General features: G+C 43.6%; 1 protein-coding gene across 2 annotated transcripts in view; it reads right to left on the minus strand.

Annotated features, from left to right (window-relative positions):
• LOC144721178 (complement C3) overlaps nucleotides 1–17,132 on the minus strand; it is a 239,441-nt gene that overhangs the window by 25,157 nt on the left and 197,152 nt on the right. For both annotated transcript variants that reach the window (XM_078598569.1, XM_078598568.1), the window contains exons 32-36: nucleotides 14,596–14,754; nucleotides 14,009–14,068; nucleotides 10,348–10,438; nucleotides 6,320–6,428; nucleotides 5,601–5,703 (exon numbers count right to left, since the gene is read on the minus strand). In XM_078598569.1, the coding sequence (XP_078454695.1) occupies nucleotides 5,601–5,703; nucleotides 6,320–6,428; nucleotides 10,348–10,438; nucleotides 14,009–14,068; nucleotides 14,596–14,754 (522 nt within the window). The remainder of the gene's footprint in view (nucleotides 1–5,600; nucleotides 5,704–6,319; nucleotides 6,429–10,347; nucleotides 10,439–14,008; nucleotides 14,069–14,595; nucleotides 14,755–17,132) is intronic.

The raw sequence follows: 17,132 nt of genomic DNA on the forward strand, positions 1-17,132 counted from the left end.
TTATTCTGGACATGGACACCAGTGATACGGGCATTGGCACCGTCCTGTCCCAGTGTAAAAATGGCGTCGAGCGCGTGATGGCGTATGGGAGCCGCGTTCTCTCGTCGGCGGAAACCCGCTATTGTGTAACTCATTGGGAATTATTGGCGATTGTTCATTTCGTTCGCCAATATCGGCCGTACCTATACGGCAGGAAATTCCTGGTGCGCACGGACCATGCCACCTTGCAATATTCCTTGAATATCGAACAGCCCTCTGGCCAGCTGTCGCGGTGGTTGGAGACGCTGCAGGAATTCTCGTTTGACATACAGTACCGTAAAGGTTCTCGTCATGGTAACGCGGACGCGCTCTCCTGCTTACCGCTAGGATCCTCTTGCGTGTGCGCCTCGGGCACTAATCTGTGCACGCGCCCCCCTCAGCCCCTTCGGCCGGTCATGTCCGCGATGGCGGATCCCATGGACCCGACCTGTCCGGAGCCGGCTGATGGGGTGTTGAACTTGCCGCGTTCGGTGTGGGTCCGTGAGCAACTGTTGGACGAATCACTGACTTCGTTGCGAAGTCAGGCGGGTAAGCTGCAGGTGTACTCATCTGCAGACACTTTTCCACGAGGGGCCCTCCGGGACGGGTTGCTAATGTGGAGGGATGATTTGCTGGGCCGTTGGCGCCTTGTGGTTCCACTTTGTTATAAATTGATTCGGGTACTGCACGCTGAGAAGTTGTTACATCTTGGCGTGCAGAAAACCTTGCTGACGTTACAGCGAGACTATTTTTGGCATGGCATGACGGCTGGCGTCACCAAGGACATCCAGGCCTGTTCTGAGTGCGCTCGCCGGAAGCCACCGAAACGGCGTTGGGTTCCTCCCTTGCAATCGATCCAGGTAACGCGCTTTAACGAGCTGGTGGCTCTAGACATCCTTGGGCCCTTTCCCCCATCTGCCCGGGGTAACAAATTTCTGTTGGTAGGTGTGGAATATTTCTCACGGTGGCCGATGGCTTGGCCCTTGCTCGATCAGTCGGCGTCGTCCATCACGGAGGCATTTCTATACGGGTACGTGATGGACAAGGGGGCACCCGAACGGCTGCTTACGGACCAAGGCCGCAACTTCTCCTCTAAGTTGTTGCGTAATTTGTGTGACGCATTGGGCACCAGGAAAATATGTACTTCGCCCTACCACCCGCAAATGGATGGGATTGTGGAGCAGTTGAACCGTACCCTGTCGGCTATGCACTGCCATATGGTTAGCGAGAAGCAGGCCGATTGGGATCTGCAAATCCCTGGGGTGCTCTCCGCCTACCGGATGGCACAGCACGCATCCACTGGGTACTCACCTTTTTTTCTCATGTATGGGCGTGAGAACGTGCCGCCTGTTGATGTACAGCTGGGTGCGTGTGCTAAGGAGCCCGCGCAGACTCTCCCCGAATACATTTGCGACACGGTTCAACGTGTCACGGAGGCGTGGGATGTGGCACGGATTGCCACGTCTAAAACCCAGGCCCGTAACGAGCGGTGTGCTCGGCGCTTCCAATGCGCTTTGCCATGGGCTGTGGGGACCTCTCCTAAGCTGCACAGACTTTGGCAAGGTCCTGTGGAATTGATTGAGGTTCCTAGTCCCCAGTGTGCACGCATCCGGGCGGGGTCGCGCCGTTGGTATGTCCACACTTCTCAGTTGAAGGCCTTCTTTGCCCCTCGCGTCGGTCCGTCATCCCCAAAAGTTGCCTTGCCGGTGTCTGATGTGTCTGGCGTGCTGCACCCCTTGACCATGTACAACCCCCGAAGGGGCCTGTTTTGCCTCCCAAAGACTCGGCGGGCCTGAGCCAACCGGACGCAGGTCATCCTGCACCGGCCGGGCCTTCACCAGCGGCGAGGGATGTCGATCCCGCTGCTCTTCCAACCATGCCTGGATTGCAGTCAGCGAAGCACCCTGTTCATGCAAGGGATGGTCCGGCGTCGCGTACCAGATCCAAGTCTCTTCCCTTCCGTTGATTGTTACTGCTCCTTGTTGTTATGCGTTGCTCTTATTCCAATTGTCCGTTACTGTGTTACTACAGTATGTCTTTCGCATTATGGTCTTGTCCTGAATCAGCCAGGAAGGCTAGTCTTTTACACCGGGGGGGGGGGGGGGGTGATGTAATGCGAGCATATGCTGGGTTTCGCCACCCCAGCCCCTAAGCCAACCAGGCTCCACGAACCATCGGGGGCAGGGTTAAGGGCGGAGCCCGCGGGCGTTAGGGTGTGGTATTATCTGGAAAGTTCTTAAGGGGTGTGGCGAAGGGTGGAGTTGGGGTGACGTGGGAAGAGGATATAAGGGGTACCCGGGAGGGGCTCGGGGTAAATTGGTGGAAGCTGGAAACTGGGCCACGTCGGGGGTCTCCGCGAGCCATCGGCCACGTGGCGACGCGGAGATGGCTCCCAGCGCGCCATCTGCCAGCGGTGCGCGGGAGCGGAAAAACGAGAGAGCGGCGTGAGAGCTAGATGTCAGCTCCCGCGACGTGCCGCGGAATGACCGGGAGAGCGGAACGTGAGCTGTCCAGATAACGAAGAAATAAAAAGATGGAGACACAGTCGCTTGTCGTCGACCTGTTTTATTACACATGCAATACCCTGGTGTCTACATACTGAGTTGTGGTTGTGGCAGCAGTTACATTGGGGAAACGAAACGACATGTCTCGGACCGCGTTCGTGAACACAAGGCAGATTTGAAACACGGTAGGCTCAATACCTCTGCCGTTGCCGATCATTGTTTTAACGCTGTGGGCTCACACGAAATAGATTTTTCCAAGACGGAGGTACTCTGCAAACCTACCGGCTACCTTCAGAGATTTGTTCATGAAGCCATCTAGATATATAAACACAGACACAACTTCAACCGAGAGGATGGGTACAAATTGAGCAATCAATGGAAGGACCTTATTAACCAGGTAAAGTCTTAACTGACTGTGATGTTTACATCCTACCTGCCTATGTCAGCTGTTATTTTATGCGAATCTCTCACATCAACATAGCAACTTCCGTACCCTCGTCGAAGAGGCCGCTCTCCTCCTCTTCTACAGTTATATGCTAATTTTTCACATTAACATCATGCTAATCTCTCACATTAACATAGCCACTTCCCTGCCCTCGTCCAGGAGGTCGCTCTCCTGCTATCTTACAGTTACATGCTAATTTCTCACATTAATATCACTAGCCCCGGCCACTTCTTTATGACCCTTGGGCTACACCCATTTCAAAACTTTCCAAAAAGTCTGCCTCAGCAGCAGACAATGCATTCCCACCTGATGACGGACGCTTATGTTGCACCTGAAACGTTGTGATGTTTTTTTTTTCATTTTATACCTACGTGAATTTACCGAAAGAACCAAAGAGTATAGAAATGTACCAAGCATTGACCAAACATTCTAATGGTAAAAAAATTACCTACAAGTTACTCAATTTGGATTATGCACGACAACATTACCCCCGATCGCTAAACCTTGGCAAGACCCCCTTCCAGAGTCTTGAGGCTTAATGAGGTGTTTCTGAGTAAATAAGCATCATAATAAAATAAACCAATTTCCATTCTGTATCTCTACATAAAAATGACATATCTTTTAGTCTGATAGATAAAATGTTGTTAGGGCATGGAATTAACTTCCCAAATGTATGTCATGAAATCCTCCACCACCCAACATAGCCAAGCAACTACATCATCATGTGTACAAGTGTTTAACGCATCAATTATTCTTTTTTCAGCTCATCAGTAAGTTGAAGAGCAATTATCACAGCTAAAATTGTACCTACGGTAACTCTAAATCTGGCTATGAGAAATGGTTTTCAACTTACCAATGAGCTGAAGCAATTGCAATTGGAAAGTTAAACGATTGTAAAAATGGCAGTTTCATTTGTTTGACTGTCTTGGGTGGTAGAGGGTTTTAACAACACACATTTTAGGCAAATATTTACATGGCCTCACCCAAAAATTATTATGAATCATGATAATTGAGGCAAAAACCATGTTATATTTTAGTCTGAGAGCCATTATTTGCGCAGTGATGGTCCATGTCGAGACAGGGCACGTGCTATGCTAAGACATCTGGTAAACAAGCAGTACCTGTGTAGAGGAGAGATATATGCAGTGCGCGCTGTTAAGTGGGTGCAACTGAGGTCGAACAGATGTGTGCGTTGCAACATGAGCTTTGCACTGACAAACTGCCAGTAATTAAGGGGAGAAGCGGGTGCAACCGAGGTCGAACAGGTGGGTACGCTGTGGCCGGAGGTTGGCGTCGGAGAGACGGGATATAGGGGGTGATGATAAGGAATTAATGGGGCAACAGGCGCTGGGTTGGCAGCGGCTTGAGGGGGAGCACGTGAGGACTCGGAATGAGGAGGGATATATAAGGGGAGTGTGCGTAAGCAGAGAAGAAGTTGCCTGGGAACCAAGAGTGAAGAGATCTCGCCGCTGCCACTAAAGCTGTCAACAGGACCTCAACCCTCATACCGTCGCCGGGCGGGTGTTGGCTGAACCCCCCACCCGGGACAGACGGGTGAGCGGGTATGAAGGAGCATCGGTGAGGGCAGCCATGGAGATGCAGAGTCGCTGAGTGCGGAGCTGCTGTGTGCGGAGTCGCTGAGTGACTTGTTACAACGTGTCGGTGTGAGTAATTTAACAAGACACTACAGTTGGTTAGCATGCCTGACTGCTGATTATCTCCAGAAGGACGAACCTGGTCCATATTATTTTGCTTTTGTTTATACTTTTATTGTGTCTATATGCAGCCACGGGCTCTACAGAACCACGGACATATTTTCTTTATAAACAGACAGAGTCGTATGCACAGGAAAAAAAGACAGCTGGACAGGGAGTCGACTACAAGAATGGCTGTGGAAAGGGAGAATATATAGGAAATATATACAAAGCGATGTTAATTATCTTAATTTGCGCTGCTTTACCCAGAAAACTTCAAGAATGTCAATACTTTTTTCAGGAGGGTTCTGCCAAATGTTTACAGTAGGGGCCATTGATGTAACATATCATTCCAATCGCATAATTTTCAGGTAATTTATCAGCATTGGGATATTTGTCCAATAGCAGTTTTAGCTATGGGGGCAAACCAGAGAACTCTGAGGAAACGTATGCAGAATAGGGGGAGAACATACAAACTCCACAAACTCACACCATTCTCGCACAGCTTTACATACATTTTCTCGCACAGCTTTACATACATTTTATGCACATTCACACTTTACAGCACATCGGTAGAACATACAAACTGCACGTAGAAGCCACCCAAGTAGGGAATCAAACCCAGGGCCTTCATTGCTATGAGGCACAAGTGTTACCACTACACCACCCTGCTGACCCAAACATTATGCCAATTATAATTATGCTTTTAAAAGGATAGAGAACTGAAATGTTGGCCATATATAGTTCAGACAATATTTAACTAGGCCTCCAAAGGTTTGTATCTGTCCATGCTAAAGGATGCTGCATCCAAACATGATATTAGGTATCCTATATTTCTGCATGTCTGATAATCCTGCCTTGTTAACATTACAAATGCCATTGTATGTCCACTCTAATTCACAATAACAGCTTTCTCAGTATGGTATGTGTGTGTCTTACCTGGATGAGGTCATTTTTATCTGGAAGAAATCCAGTTAACATGTTCACTTCTATAATTGTCATTCCAGATTCACTTGAAAGGTCCTCTTTTCGTGGCTTATATCTGCATCACAAAACAAACACATAAAGCAACTGCTAAATTATCTTCCAAATTACTAAACCTATCACTAATTAATAAATGATGCATAGTCTATCTTATGTTATATTTATAGACCACCTTAGCTCAAGGAGCTTTACATAGTTTAAAAGCGGTAACAGAGGAATGAGTGACTACAACAAAGGGCACATAGAGGTCACGAAATGGCAGGGGAGAGATGGGAAGGAGTGGAGAGGTGAGGAAAGGAATGGGCAACACGCATACCCAGTGGCAGCTGTCCCTGTGTCAGACAAGGTGACTCAGAATCTGACCTGCAAGCGGGAATGTCTGCTAGAAGTTTGATGATGATTGCTGTGTGCAATACAAATTTAGTAATCTGCAAGTAATTTCGCAATTTTGTACCATGATGTACTGGCACACAATGGCCTACTCGTTTTCAATGACGTAATGGGTTCTTGAGATTTAACGCGCCTTGAAATTTTATGCATGGCGTTATATCTGTAATTTTTATGTGATGTTGGTGGGCAGCTGAAGGTACACAAAATGGTAGAATGGGTTCATTATGAATTATTTATTCAAGAAATGAGCACAGGATACACAGAGTGCTACTGCTGAGACACACCTGGTACACATGTTCATTCGGTACACTGCTTCAACACCTCCTTCGTCACCAATATCTCTCCTCCGCCGCCTCTTTCCATCAAACCAACCCAAGCGTCCTTGTGGGCTCTCTGTGCACAACAAACATTGGGCATTCACGTAATAATTGAGTACATTTGGTATTTGTGTATAGTTTGTTGTCCTTCCCCCGCACCACTAATTAGCAAGGTTGGCTACAGTACGAAATATGTTCAACATATATACATATCACGAAGGCGCAGTCTGCAGTAGTTTTACAGTAGAGGGAGATTTTGCCATGTGTCCTCCCAATTGAGTTATATGTACCGCAATGGTTCGAATTTGGCAAATGTGGACCATGAAACTGGCACACAATGGCCTTCTCTTTTAGAACAATATCACAGGATATTTAATGCCAATGGTGAAGAAGACAGCACGTATGTTTTGGTTGATTCACATAAAGTATTAACCAAAGTGGTCAGCCAGAATTTTAAATGCTAACATTATAAGGCAATGTTGATGCCAGTCAGTTGTGGCCAGGTCTCTCAAAACAACTTCTGTGAAGCTTCACCACCACACGTAGGCTCACCAAGATGTTATTTGGTTAGGGATTTCCTGGCTACTTTAGACTGTTTCAATTTAACTCAGTAAGTTAAGTCCGCCACCCATATTCACAATTATATTTTGGACTTGGTGTGCATTCGAGAACAATCTTTAGCCAACCGTTCCATTGTTGACCCTAGTGTGTCCGATCATTCATGGTGTAATTTGACCTTTTGTTTCCTTCACTTACTCCAATTTTAAAGCAAGATTATATTTGTCCCAAATCAATCACTTCAGACATGCTTTTTTCAGCAATCATGTCTCTACTTTCCGATTTAAATCATAATTCCTTGAAGTTAACAGTTTCAGTCTATTACGCTAATTATATCGTATACAAGAAACCATGGCTCCCTTTAAATTCTGCTGGATCTCAACAGTTAAACCCTCACCCTGGAACACAGCTGAGTTATGTACACTGAAGTTTGCATGGCCACAGTTGCACTACTGTGGCTTTTCTTAAATGTTAAATATATGAAAATGTGAGCATTGGCCTGGTGTTGATATTCTCATGCCGTTTATGGTTATACCAGTAGCTTCGAGGAATGGGAAAGCCAGGAGGTGTGATGTTTGGGTCTCAATTTACGCATTTATTCTGGATGGCTACGTTGTTCCACTATGTTTTCCAGCGTTATTCCAGATCCAGGTGAGATTCTAGGATGTGACAGCACGATCCCAAAAGGGGGATTTGGACTTGAGTTGGTGGCAAAGTAGAGGAATCACTCACCAACCACAGACTTGCCAACCGCGGTTTCATGTATACATAGTTTATTATTTATATACTAATTTAAGTGATTTTCTTTTTTCTTCCGATTCCGGGAAAGGGTTAATATTGCCCTTTATCATGGTCCCCGGAGTGTGCATGAGTGGTGAAGGTGAAAGTCTTTTGTCTGTGGCCTGCAGGAAGAGGGTGGGCTCAGTCCCTCCTCATTCTAACCAGCCCTTCTCCTATCATCTCATTGTCATCATCGTAATTATTAAAGGTATGTAGAGTTAATGTAATGTTTATTTATGTTTTATGATGTTATTGTGTAATTTACGGTATTTTATTCGGTGTTTAGTGAGTAAACAGGCAACTAAATTAGTTAATCTATGACGAGTCTGACCGCAGCTGCGGTTCCCCTAACCCCGTATTTCTCATAGGCGCAGTACTTTACCAACCGCGGATTTGCCTACCGTAGCATTTTCCAGGAACCTAACCACCGCGGTTGGCGAGGGATTGCTGTACAATGTTGAGGTCTAGGTCGATTACGTAGGTTGTCGTTGGCAAGAAAATGTGTAAACTCCTTTAGTTTTCATGTCTATGTGCATGTTTGATGGCAGAAGATTCGTCAGAACGAAGAGGGAATTTGTGTTTGATTGTTCCAGTTATTATTCGCATTGCGTTATGTAATTGTGCATCCAGTAGTTTTATGTATGAGCTTTAGGATTGGCTGGAGCACAAAACTCTGCCACTAAGTGGATTAGTGATATGGAGGCAGTTCGCAAGTTTATGTTTTATGTGGGGCTTGAAGGTCAGGCTACTCTGAATTATAACCTCAAGATATCTTGGAGTGGGGTGATAGCAAACCGGACTACCACAGAAGGACACATCATGACTGTTCAGGTGGAAAGCACTTATGGTGGCTTTGGAAAGGTCTGGTCCGAGTATCCAGTGATGGAAATATACGTTCAATTAAGTTAGAGCAGCCATTCGTTTTTTGGTAATATTCGAAAGATGTGTGTCCTGTGCAGCAAAGGTTATGTTATATGCATATATGAATTTGCAACATGATGTACCTGGCAGGTCACTTATCTTCAGTAAGTCCTCGCTTAACGTTGCTTCACACAAAGGGTTGTTTCGTTATAACGGCTTCAGTATTTTATTGAACAAACTCACTTAATGTCCTTTTACGCTTCACTATAACATCATCAAGAATGGACTATGGGGAGTACTGTACGTACTGTATGTAAAATGTGTTATGGTTCAACAAAAAAGAGAAGCATTGTCAAACTCATAAATAAAAAGACATTGTATATTTACACGTAATACTGTAATACATTCCTATGGGAATATGGTTTCGTATAAAGTAGTTTTGTTTAACATCGCAATTTTCAAGAATGCATTCGCGATATTAAACGAGGACTTCTTGTACATGGTACATAGTGACAGTGCCAGTGTAGAGGTGTTACGGGAGGGCGAAGAAACACACCAGGGGTGGTTATGCCCGCACGCGGAAGGATGCTTACATCCACGTCCGCATCGTTTAGCCTAGGGGGCTGAAACGGCGCTGTGATCCCCCACGGCCCCACCCCTCGGAGGGGGGGAGTTGCTATATAAGGCGGTGAGCCGGTGGACTCGGGGTTCAGTGTTTAGCTTAAGCCAGTGAAGAAGGAAGACCGGCTAGATAGGCCCTGGGACTCCCCTGGATCGCTGTCCTTCTAAGGACCGACCAGGGCAAGCCAGTGGCGTGGCCCTGAGAGCCCAGAGCCGATGCTCTTGTAAGAGCCGGTCTGGTGACTAAGGGTGCTGTGATCCTAGCTTGGCCAGAGCTGGATCAGCTAGCCTCCCCTAGCTCTGTAGTGGGGACCTGGGAGTAGGCTAGCCGGGATAGAGATAGTGGAATCTCCCTGTTAGACGGGTGAAGGGGCCGATATCCCTTCGAGTGTTGTATACCTTGGCCTGTATTGAGTGAAACGGTTAATAGCTAGGTGTGCCTCCGACTACGTTGTCCAAGTCCCATTGAACCTACTACACCAGTACTGAGCCTTTAGGGATGTCATTATTCATAATCCTCTTGCGCCTGTGTTCCACAGCAAGGTATACAGTGAAAGTATGGTTGCTAAGCATCACGTTGATTAGGTGTACAGTAGAACGGCATTTGATGATGTTGGCCAACTTCAGCAGCAGGTCATGATGCAAAACAGCATCATAGGCAGCAGCAGAGGTCAATCATTGCTGTGCTCGTTTTCTGTTGACCCTGGAAACCAGCTTCTATGAGGTGAATGCAATGATCTGTTCCCCTATTGTTCTGCATGGTGTTCTTCGAGTTATCTGGTTTCCTTCAATTGTTAAAAAACTAATGTAACTGGTTTTGGCCACTCTACAAACATCCCAAAACTATACAGCTGCACAGATCCCAGATTAATCTTCTTGGTTCTTTCGGTAAAGTCACGTAGAAGGGAAATAATACAATAATAGAAATAAAACATGATAAAATACAATTCTCACGACGTTTCGGCCACAACGCAAGCAGCCATCCTCAGGTGAAGAACAGCCCTGTGGCCGAAACGTCGTGAGAATTGTATTTGATCATGTTTTATTGTTATCATTTTATTATTTCCCTTCTACGTGACTTTACCGAAAGAACCAAGAAGATGAATCCCTGCAGTCACGAAAGCTTTAAATCGAAAGATCCCAGATTACCCATCTAAATCAAGGAGAAAATTCACCTCCGTCATCCGCTTCGGTCATCGTAACTTTCAAATCAAATGTGGAGCAGGATTTGCTTGAGGGAGCCACCTTGTTGAATACACTCATAATCTATGGAATAACAAACACACACAGACACACATTAAAACTAGGGTTGTTTAATGGTAATTGGGAAACCGGTAGTAGTGATTTCAGAACCATTTGCCCATTTCAAAAGTCAGCAACTGGTAACCAGTTGAATTTAACAACGAATGCACCAAATGAACTTGCACCATTGTTTCAACGGCAGTGCCGGAATATTGACTTGAATCAGCGACCTCTAGATTACACATCCAGTGTGCTAATTATTACACCACTTTGCCAGCTCCCTACATTTCTCAGTTAGCAATGTAAATACGATGTTGCGTTTGCTTATGGAGACATTTCTACGTGTGAGAAACCAGTCACTGCTTTTTTCACGCAGTTACCAGCAATGAAAAATAAAACCCCAGTAAAGAGTGTAGCACCTTGGAAATGCAGATCCCACATTACCCAAGCATTGATCACAACACCTCTCCCAACACGCATGCAATCCACTTGGTGTTCATGCAAGCATGCAACACTACTAGAAACACACATTAGGAGTAAAATAATAGTTAGCATAAAGAAAACACATAGCTGAAGGGCTGAGGAGTAAGAAAGCTTAACGTAAGCTTTTGAGACCAATATTATTCATGTTTTTTGGGTTAGCAAAAAATCACATATCCTGTGCACCCACATCCAGGCGATAGCCAATTAGTGATGTTTGTCACATGAACAGAACATGCCAATTGTTTTATATTTCAGCAGCATCGGTTGTGTGTTAGAGTAATCCCATAACATGCACAATTAAGTACGACGTTTCACTGGTGATTACAACCAGCATGATCAGGTGATTGCTATAAATGTGAAGCTGCCTTCCTGTTTACAGTCTTTAATAGGGGAAGGTGATGTACTCACTGTGCACCTACAAGTGAGGAGGACCCAGGGGGGTAAAAGTATTCATATCAATTTTAGTAGATTATGTTCTTATGAAATTATACATGTTAGACATGAGATTAGTCACAGTTAACCAAATATACTCAGATTATAGGTTATTCGAGTGGTCGACAGTATTGCATTCATGGTGATTGTCTTAAGTGCAGGGAACGTGGTGTTAGCTAGGTGCAGGGTGCTGTGTGCATGGCAAATGGTATGTCATCTAGAAAACTACTAAATGGTTCGTGGTGTTATAATATAGCTGTGTCAATTTAAGTCGGAGTACATTAACGATTGTTGCAATTGTACTTAATTATCCACTTCCAAGCAGCATTCAGTCTCTTTCTATGAAAATTGTTGAAATTCTCTTTATTCCTCTCAATTTAAATTTCTACGTGACTTTACCGAAAGAACCAAGAAGATGAATCCCTGCAGTCACGAAAGCTTTAAATCGAAATAAAATTTCAGTCTTGGCCAATACAATTTAAGCTAGTTTTTCATGAACTATAAATGTTTTCTAAATAAATTGAATGGCTAGGTTGGCAGACATGTGTTCTAGAACTGCTAACAATTGTGTTTGTGAGTATCTTAATGTTTCTTTGGTTTTCTTGTGCCAATCTCTCGTCCTGTCTGACCAACATAGCATTTATCACAGGAGCAAGTAATCTGATAAACACCTCTTATTGATAGCTTCGGCAGTTTATCTTCAGTACCAGATAACGTTTTTGGGATTATTGTGTACTGTGCCAAATCTCACTCGGATTTTTTAGTTTTTCCAAAATTCTATCTAGTTTATCAGTTACTCCCGGAATATATAGTAATTTGTTTTAATAGCACTGTCATAATTTGTACTATTTGATTTGTTTTCGGCACTCTATGCTTTGTTAATTTGTGAGATATTGTAATCATATAATAGTGCTTCTTTGACATGTTTAATCTTCCTCCTCAGACGTTCATATCGAACACTTTTTGCCTGATATATGAAGCATCTTTATGAGAGAATATTTCTGTGTGGAATGGTGTAATTATGCATTCAGCTAGGCATAAGTGTGCATTTTCTATCGATAAAAGCCGTGTTATTTTTTCCATGTGGGCCGTGTCCAAGCAGAATATCGAGGAATAGGAGGAATTGCTACACCTCCACTTCCATGATAAACGGAATGGCTGTGTAAAACACGGGTCATAACGTCTGCGCAATTGTGACGTCATCGCATAGTGATGACGAGGCCAACCAACACTGCTGCGCACCAGTAATCCATGATCTTGAAGAGCTCATGAGTGATCTTTTGTAGAGCCATTTTAATGCTGTGGAACTTCCGGTACGCCAACTTCAACAGATGTAATCTGCCCATCGCAATGACGTGGGGAAGTAACTGCTTCAGACAAAGGTGCTTTATGACCTATGCAATGGTTTGCAGGGTTTGCTATGGCCCAAGCTGCCCTCAGGAGTGGTGTTTTTGCACCATTTTGAATCGGTGACATCTTATTTGGCAGCCGTGCGATGAACATCGGCACATTTGCCAACGACGTTGGTGCCAGGGTCTCGAGTTTTGAATTGGTTCCAGGTTGATCAAACTCAGATAGAAGATCGGGAAAATGCGTTGCCTCCAAGTTAGAAACTGCCATCTTGGTCATCACTATTGTCGAAAGTACTGTGCATAGACCGGGTTGACTAATTGATCGGTGGTTGGAGTACAGCAAACCCTTCACGACGTGCAACAGAGAATGGGCGTCGCAAGCAGATTCATTGACACAGAGCATAGAATGATTTGCGAGACTCAATGAGTCGGTTGGCAGATGTGCAGGCAGTCTCAAAACCGGTCTTCTTCCAAACACGCTCCAGCCTCCTCCGTGTCTGCTTCGCACTTTCAATTGTCAGGAGATTTTTGGTAGTTAGCCGGTGGCCATTTAAGTAAGGATGGATGATATCCAGTTGTGGCCCTTTGGCCCAAGATATATAAGGAAGTTTTGGAGGACTCCATTGACACCTAGAGCTTTGCCTGGCTTTATAATCATTACGATTGATGACATGCGTTAAAAAAAAATACTAAAAACTTTAACTAACCATGAATGATGACAGCATTTTAATCTTCCACAGCAGTATCATTGTGAGCAGAGTGTAGTTGGAGTACCTGTAGAGTAGTTCTTTACGATACGTACTGTATAGGAATCTCGCAGCCAAACCCGCGAGTGGTCGAGCCAGAGGGGCCTGATGAATGAAGTGTACCTCAATAAATATTGTGCAAATAGTCAAATTCGCAATGGAAAAACCACGATGGGCAAGGTTTTGGTGTATTGTATCTATTCAATTGTAGCGGTTGACATGTTTAATCTCACTCCTCAGACTTTCAGTATCTGACAAAAATTGTACCCGATGTATGAGCCTTTTCATGAGAGGATTTTTGTTTTGGGTGATGGTGCGAGTGTGCATTGAGATAAGCATCAGTGTGCACTATCTTTCCTATTTGTTCAAGTGAAAAATTGTATTAACTGGCTTTGTCGGTTGGAGGATGGTTTACAACACACATTTTACTTCCGTGATGTAACCCAAAAATAAATTACGAATCATATTGGTCGTGATAGCCTACATGTTAAATTATTATGGACTTGCTGCAGTCAGTCAAAGTGTATATGTATGCGTATACAAATGTAACACATTTCTTAGCGGTTATGAGCAAGTCTTACCGAAAGGGTAAACGTGCCTCTCCCCGAAGCCTTTACAGTGATATTTCCTCCAGGTGGAATCTGTACACAACGCAAACGGTTCAATTTCTAGGTTATTTAATCATAGTCATCAGCCCCACCTGTGTGTAAAGGGTGCAGGAAGGCTAATTTCTAAATATTGACCAATTTTAATGAATATAATAGATTTAAATTGCAATGCCTTTCATGATAATTTAGTACATTTGTTGTAAGCGTCATTGTTATAGTGCAAGGATATCACATAATGATTCTGTTTGACAGTCTGCAGTAGTTTCACAGTAGAGGTGATGTTGCTGTGTCTAATCCCAGTTGAGTCATTTTCAGGTCATTTCTCAGTATTGGGATGTTTGGCCAATACCTGGAAGATGTTGTGCTTCGTGTTAGCTGTGGGAGGAAATCAGATAATCTGGAAGAACCAATACAGAACAGGGGGAGAACATACAACCTGCACATTCAAGGCACCCAAGTCGGAATATAATCCAGGCACTTCTTGCTGTATGGTACGAGTGATACCACTGCACCATCCTCCTTCCAAATTTTCAATGAAGAAAATTACCTCTTGCACCTACCTTATGAGGTTCTTGCACAAACCGAGTTTCTTCAGTAATTTTCATTTTCTTCTCAAAATTGTTTTTTGGAGATGTTATTTCCAGCTGCACATCAATCAGTTCTTTACTGGAAGAATCCATCTTGTATTGAGCCATTGCTTGCAAGGCCAAAATAGTGTCCTGCATACACAGCACACCACATTACTCAATAATAATCAAGATTGTGCAATAGTTCGAGTTCATTAATAGGTAACGATTATTACAAAAACAATTGTGATAGAGCCCACTCCCTTAAGCCCGGGCATCTCAGAGGACTTGCCACACAATAAGCGACTGTCATCACATCTTATCTCAAAATATTTGATTGGTCACCCCCAGTGGAAGCTGGCCCCTGTTTGGCACAAGGTGACCCAGCATCGAGCATGCAATTGGGCATTAGTCTGCCAGTCGGAAGAAATGTCACTAAGCGTAATCCAATTTGAGTAATTTGCAGGTAATTTTCCCAATTGGACCGTGATAAGAGAATATAATGATCTGGTATTTCAATTAATGTTGGGGGATCTTTAACCTCCACTGTAAAGCAGATGTCATATAGTTATGGTTAATAACCAACGGTGGCTTGCTGGAATTGAACCACAAACCTCTGCTACAAACGGTGAACGCGTTACCACTGGGCTATGTCACCACCCCAATAATGCACATTTCCTGCTGAGGATTTTGGTAATTATATACATTTATGTGTGCACAATGCGTAAAACTATTAGGTATTTGGAGTACATACAAAATGTAGCACTGATAATCATAATCACTGCCTTATAATAAAAACATGGACAATATAACTTAACACGTAGGACTTTTCAGACAATATTATTATTCATACATATATTTTTGGTGAGGCCACAATGATCTGACCAAATCTGTGTCGTTATGATCCTCCACCATCTGATATAGCCAATCAAATAAAACAGTCGGGTGGTGTACAAGCATTGAACGGCCCAACTATTATTGTTTCAGCTCACCGGTAAGGTGAACCATTCTCATATTTTTAAGGCAGGTGGTGGAGGGTTGTAACGACACATATTTGGCCAGATCATTCCGTGGCCTCACCCATAAATCAACTGTGAATCAAAATAGGTAATAAGCCAACACTTCAGACAAGTCTTTTTTGAGAAAACGTAAATTACAAATTCGTCATTTTATTGTGCTTGTGCACCTCTGCTAACGTACTCTTTTAACCATTGTTATATGATTGGCGTTGCATAGAACATAGGTGATGGTGACTACCACCACTATTACTGTATGGGAACACAGTGTAGGTGAATTAGCATCTGTATAAAGAAGTTCCTTGGAGACGTTAATTTTTGTAGAAGTAGAGCTTCATTTATAACTGAACGTATTTACAGTTCCGAGTGTAACAACCACCACACACGTGATTACTACAGCTATCTTCTTGGTTCTTTCGGTAAAGTCACGTAGAAGGGAAGTAATACAATAATAAAAATAAAACATAATAAAATAAAATAATTCTCACGACGTTTCGGCTACAACGCAAGCAGCCGTCTTCAGGTGAATAATGAGACACTGCCAAGCTAAGAGCTTATATATAAGCTGGGTTGGAGGTGGAAGAAGAGCGCCTTAACAAAAAGAATGTGCATCTCAAGAGGAATTTAGCATATTCATGGAAATGCGTAGGAGGTGGGCGGGGGGGGTTTCAAAGTCATATTATGCCCATGCATTATGCAGGATCAGCAGCACCAAATTTAGGGTGCAGGGGGTAGCATTAACAAAGGAAAGGAATGTTAATAGTATGCAGCTGCAGTTACTAAACAACCACGTAGAAAACTAAAGTATAAACTACATAAAAAACTAAAGTATAAACTGCATAGCATCATCAGTATACTTACTATACTCTACAATAAGCTGAGTTACTAACAGCAAGTAATACATTACAGTTCTATGTCGTAAAAATTATATAATATGCTTCCATCTAAACTTTATTCTCTTACATCACACGAGCATACACCGTACTATATACTGCCATAGACAAACCCAACGTTAAATTATATACTGTATTGCTATAAACCACCCTATACCTTATACATTTTAATATAACACTATGTATTATTCTACCCACCCTAATGTGTATCACACTGCTATATGTTTACTATACAATTACGATACTATATATTACTTTGTACATTGTATTAAGCATATAAATGTTATACTATTTGTTATTGTACACTGTACCATTGACCGTCCTGTCAATGGGTGAGTCGTGGAAGGAAAGTTGCAGCGGAGCAAAGAATCCATTCCCCACCTCCAACCCAGCTTATATATAAGCTCCTAGCTTGGCAGTGTCTCATTCTTCACCTGAAGACGGCTGCTTGCGTTGTAGCCGAAACGTCGTGAGAATTATTTTATTTTATTATGTTTTATTTTTATTATTTTATTACTTCCCTTCTACGTGACTTTACCGAAAGAACCAAGAAGATGAATCCCTGCAGTCACGAAAGCTTTAAATCGAAACAGTATATTTGATAGTGGATGTAGGTTAGGCC

This window comes from Lampetra planeri, chromosome 11, assembly GCF_965212315.1.
Source record: "Lampetra planeri chromosome 11, kcLamPlan1.2.h2, whole genome shotgun sequence".
In the NCBI taxonomy this organism is placed as follows: domain Eukaryota; kingdom Metazoa; phylum Chordata; class Hyperoartia; order Petromyzontiformes; family Petromyzontidae; genus Lampetra; species Lampetra planeri.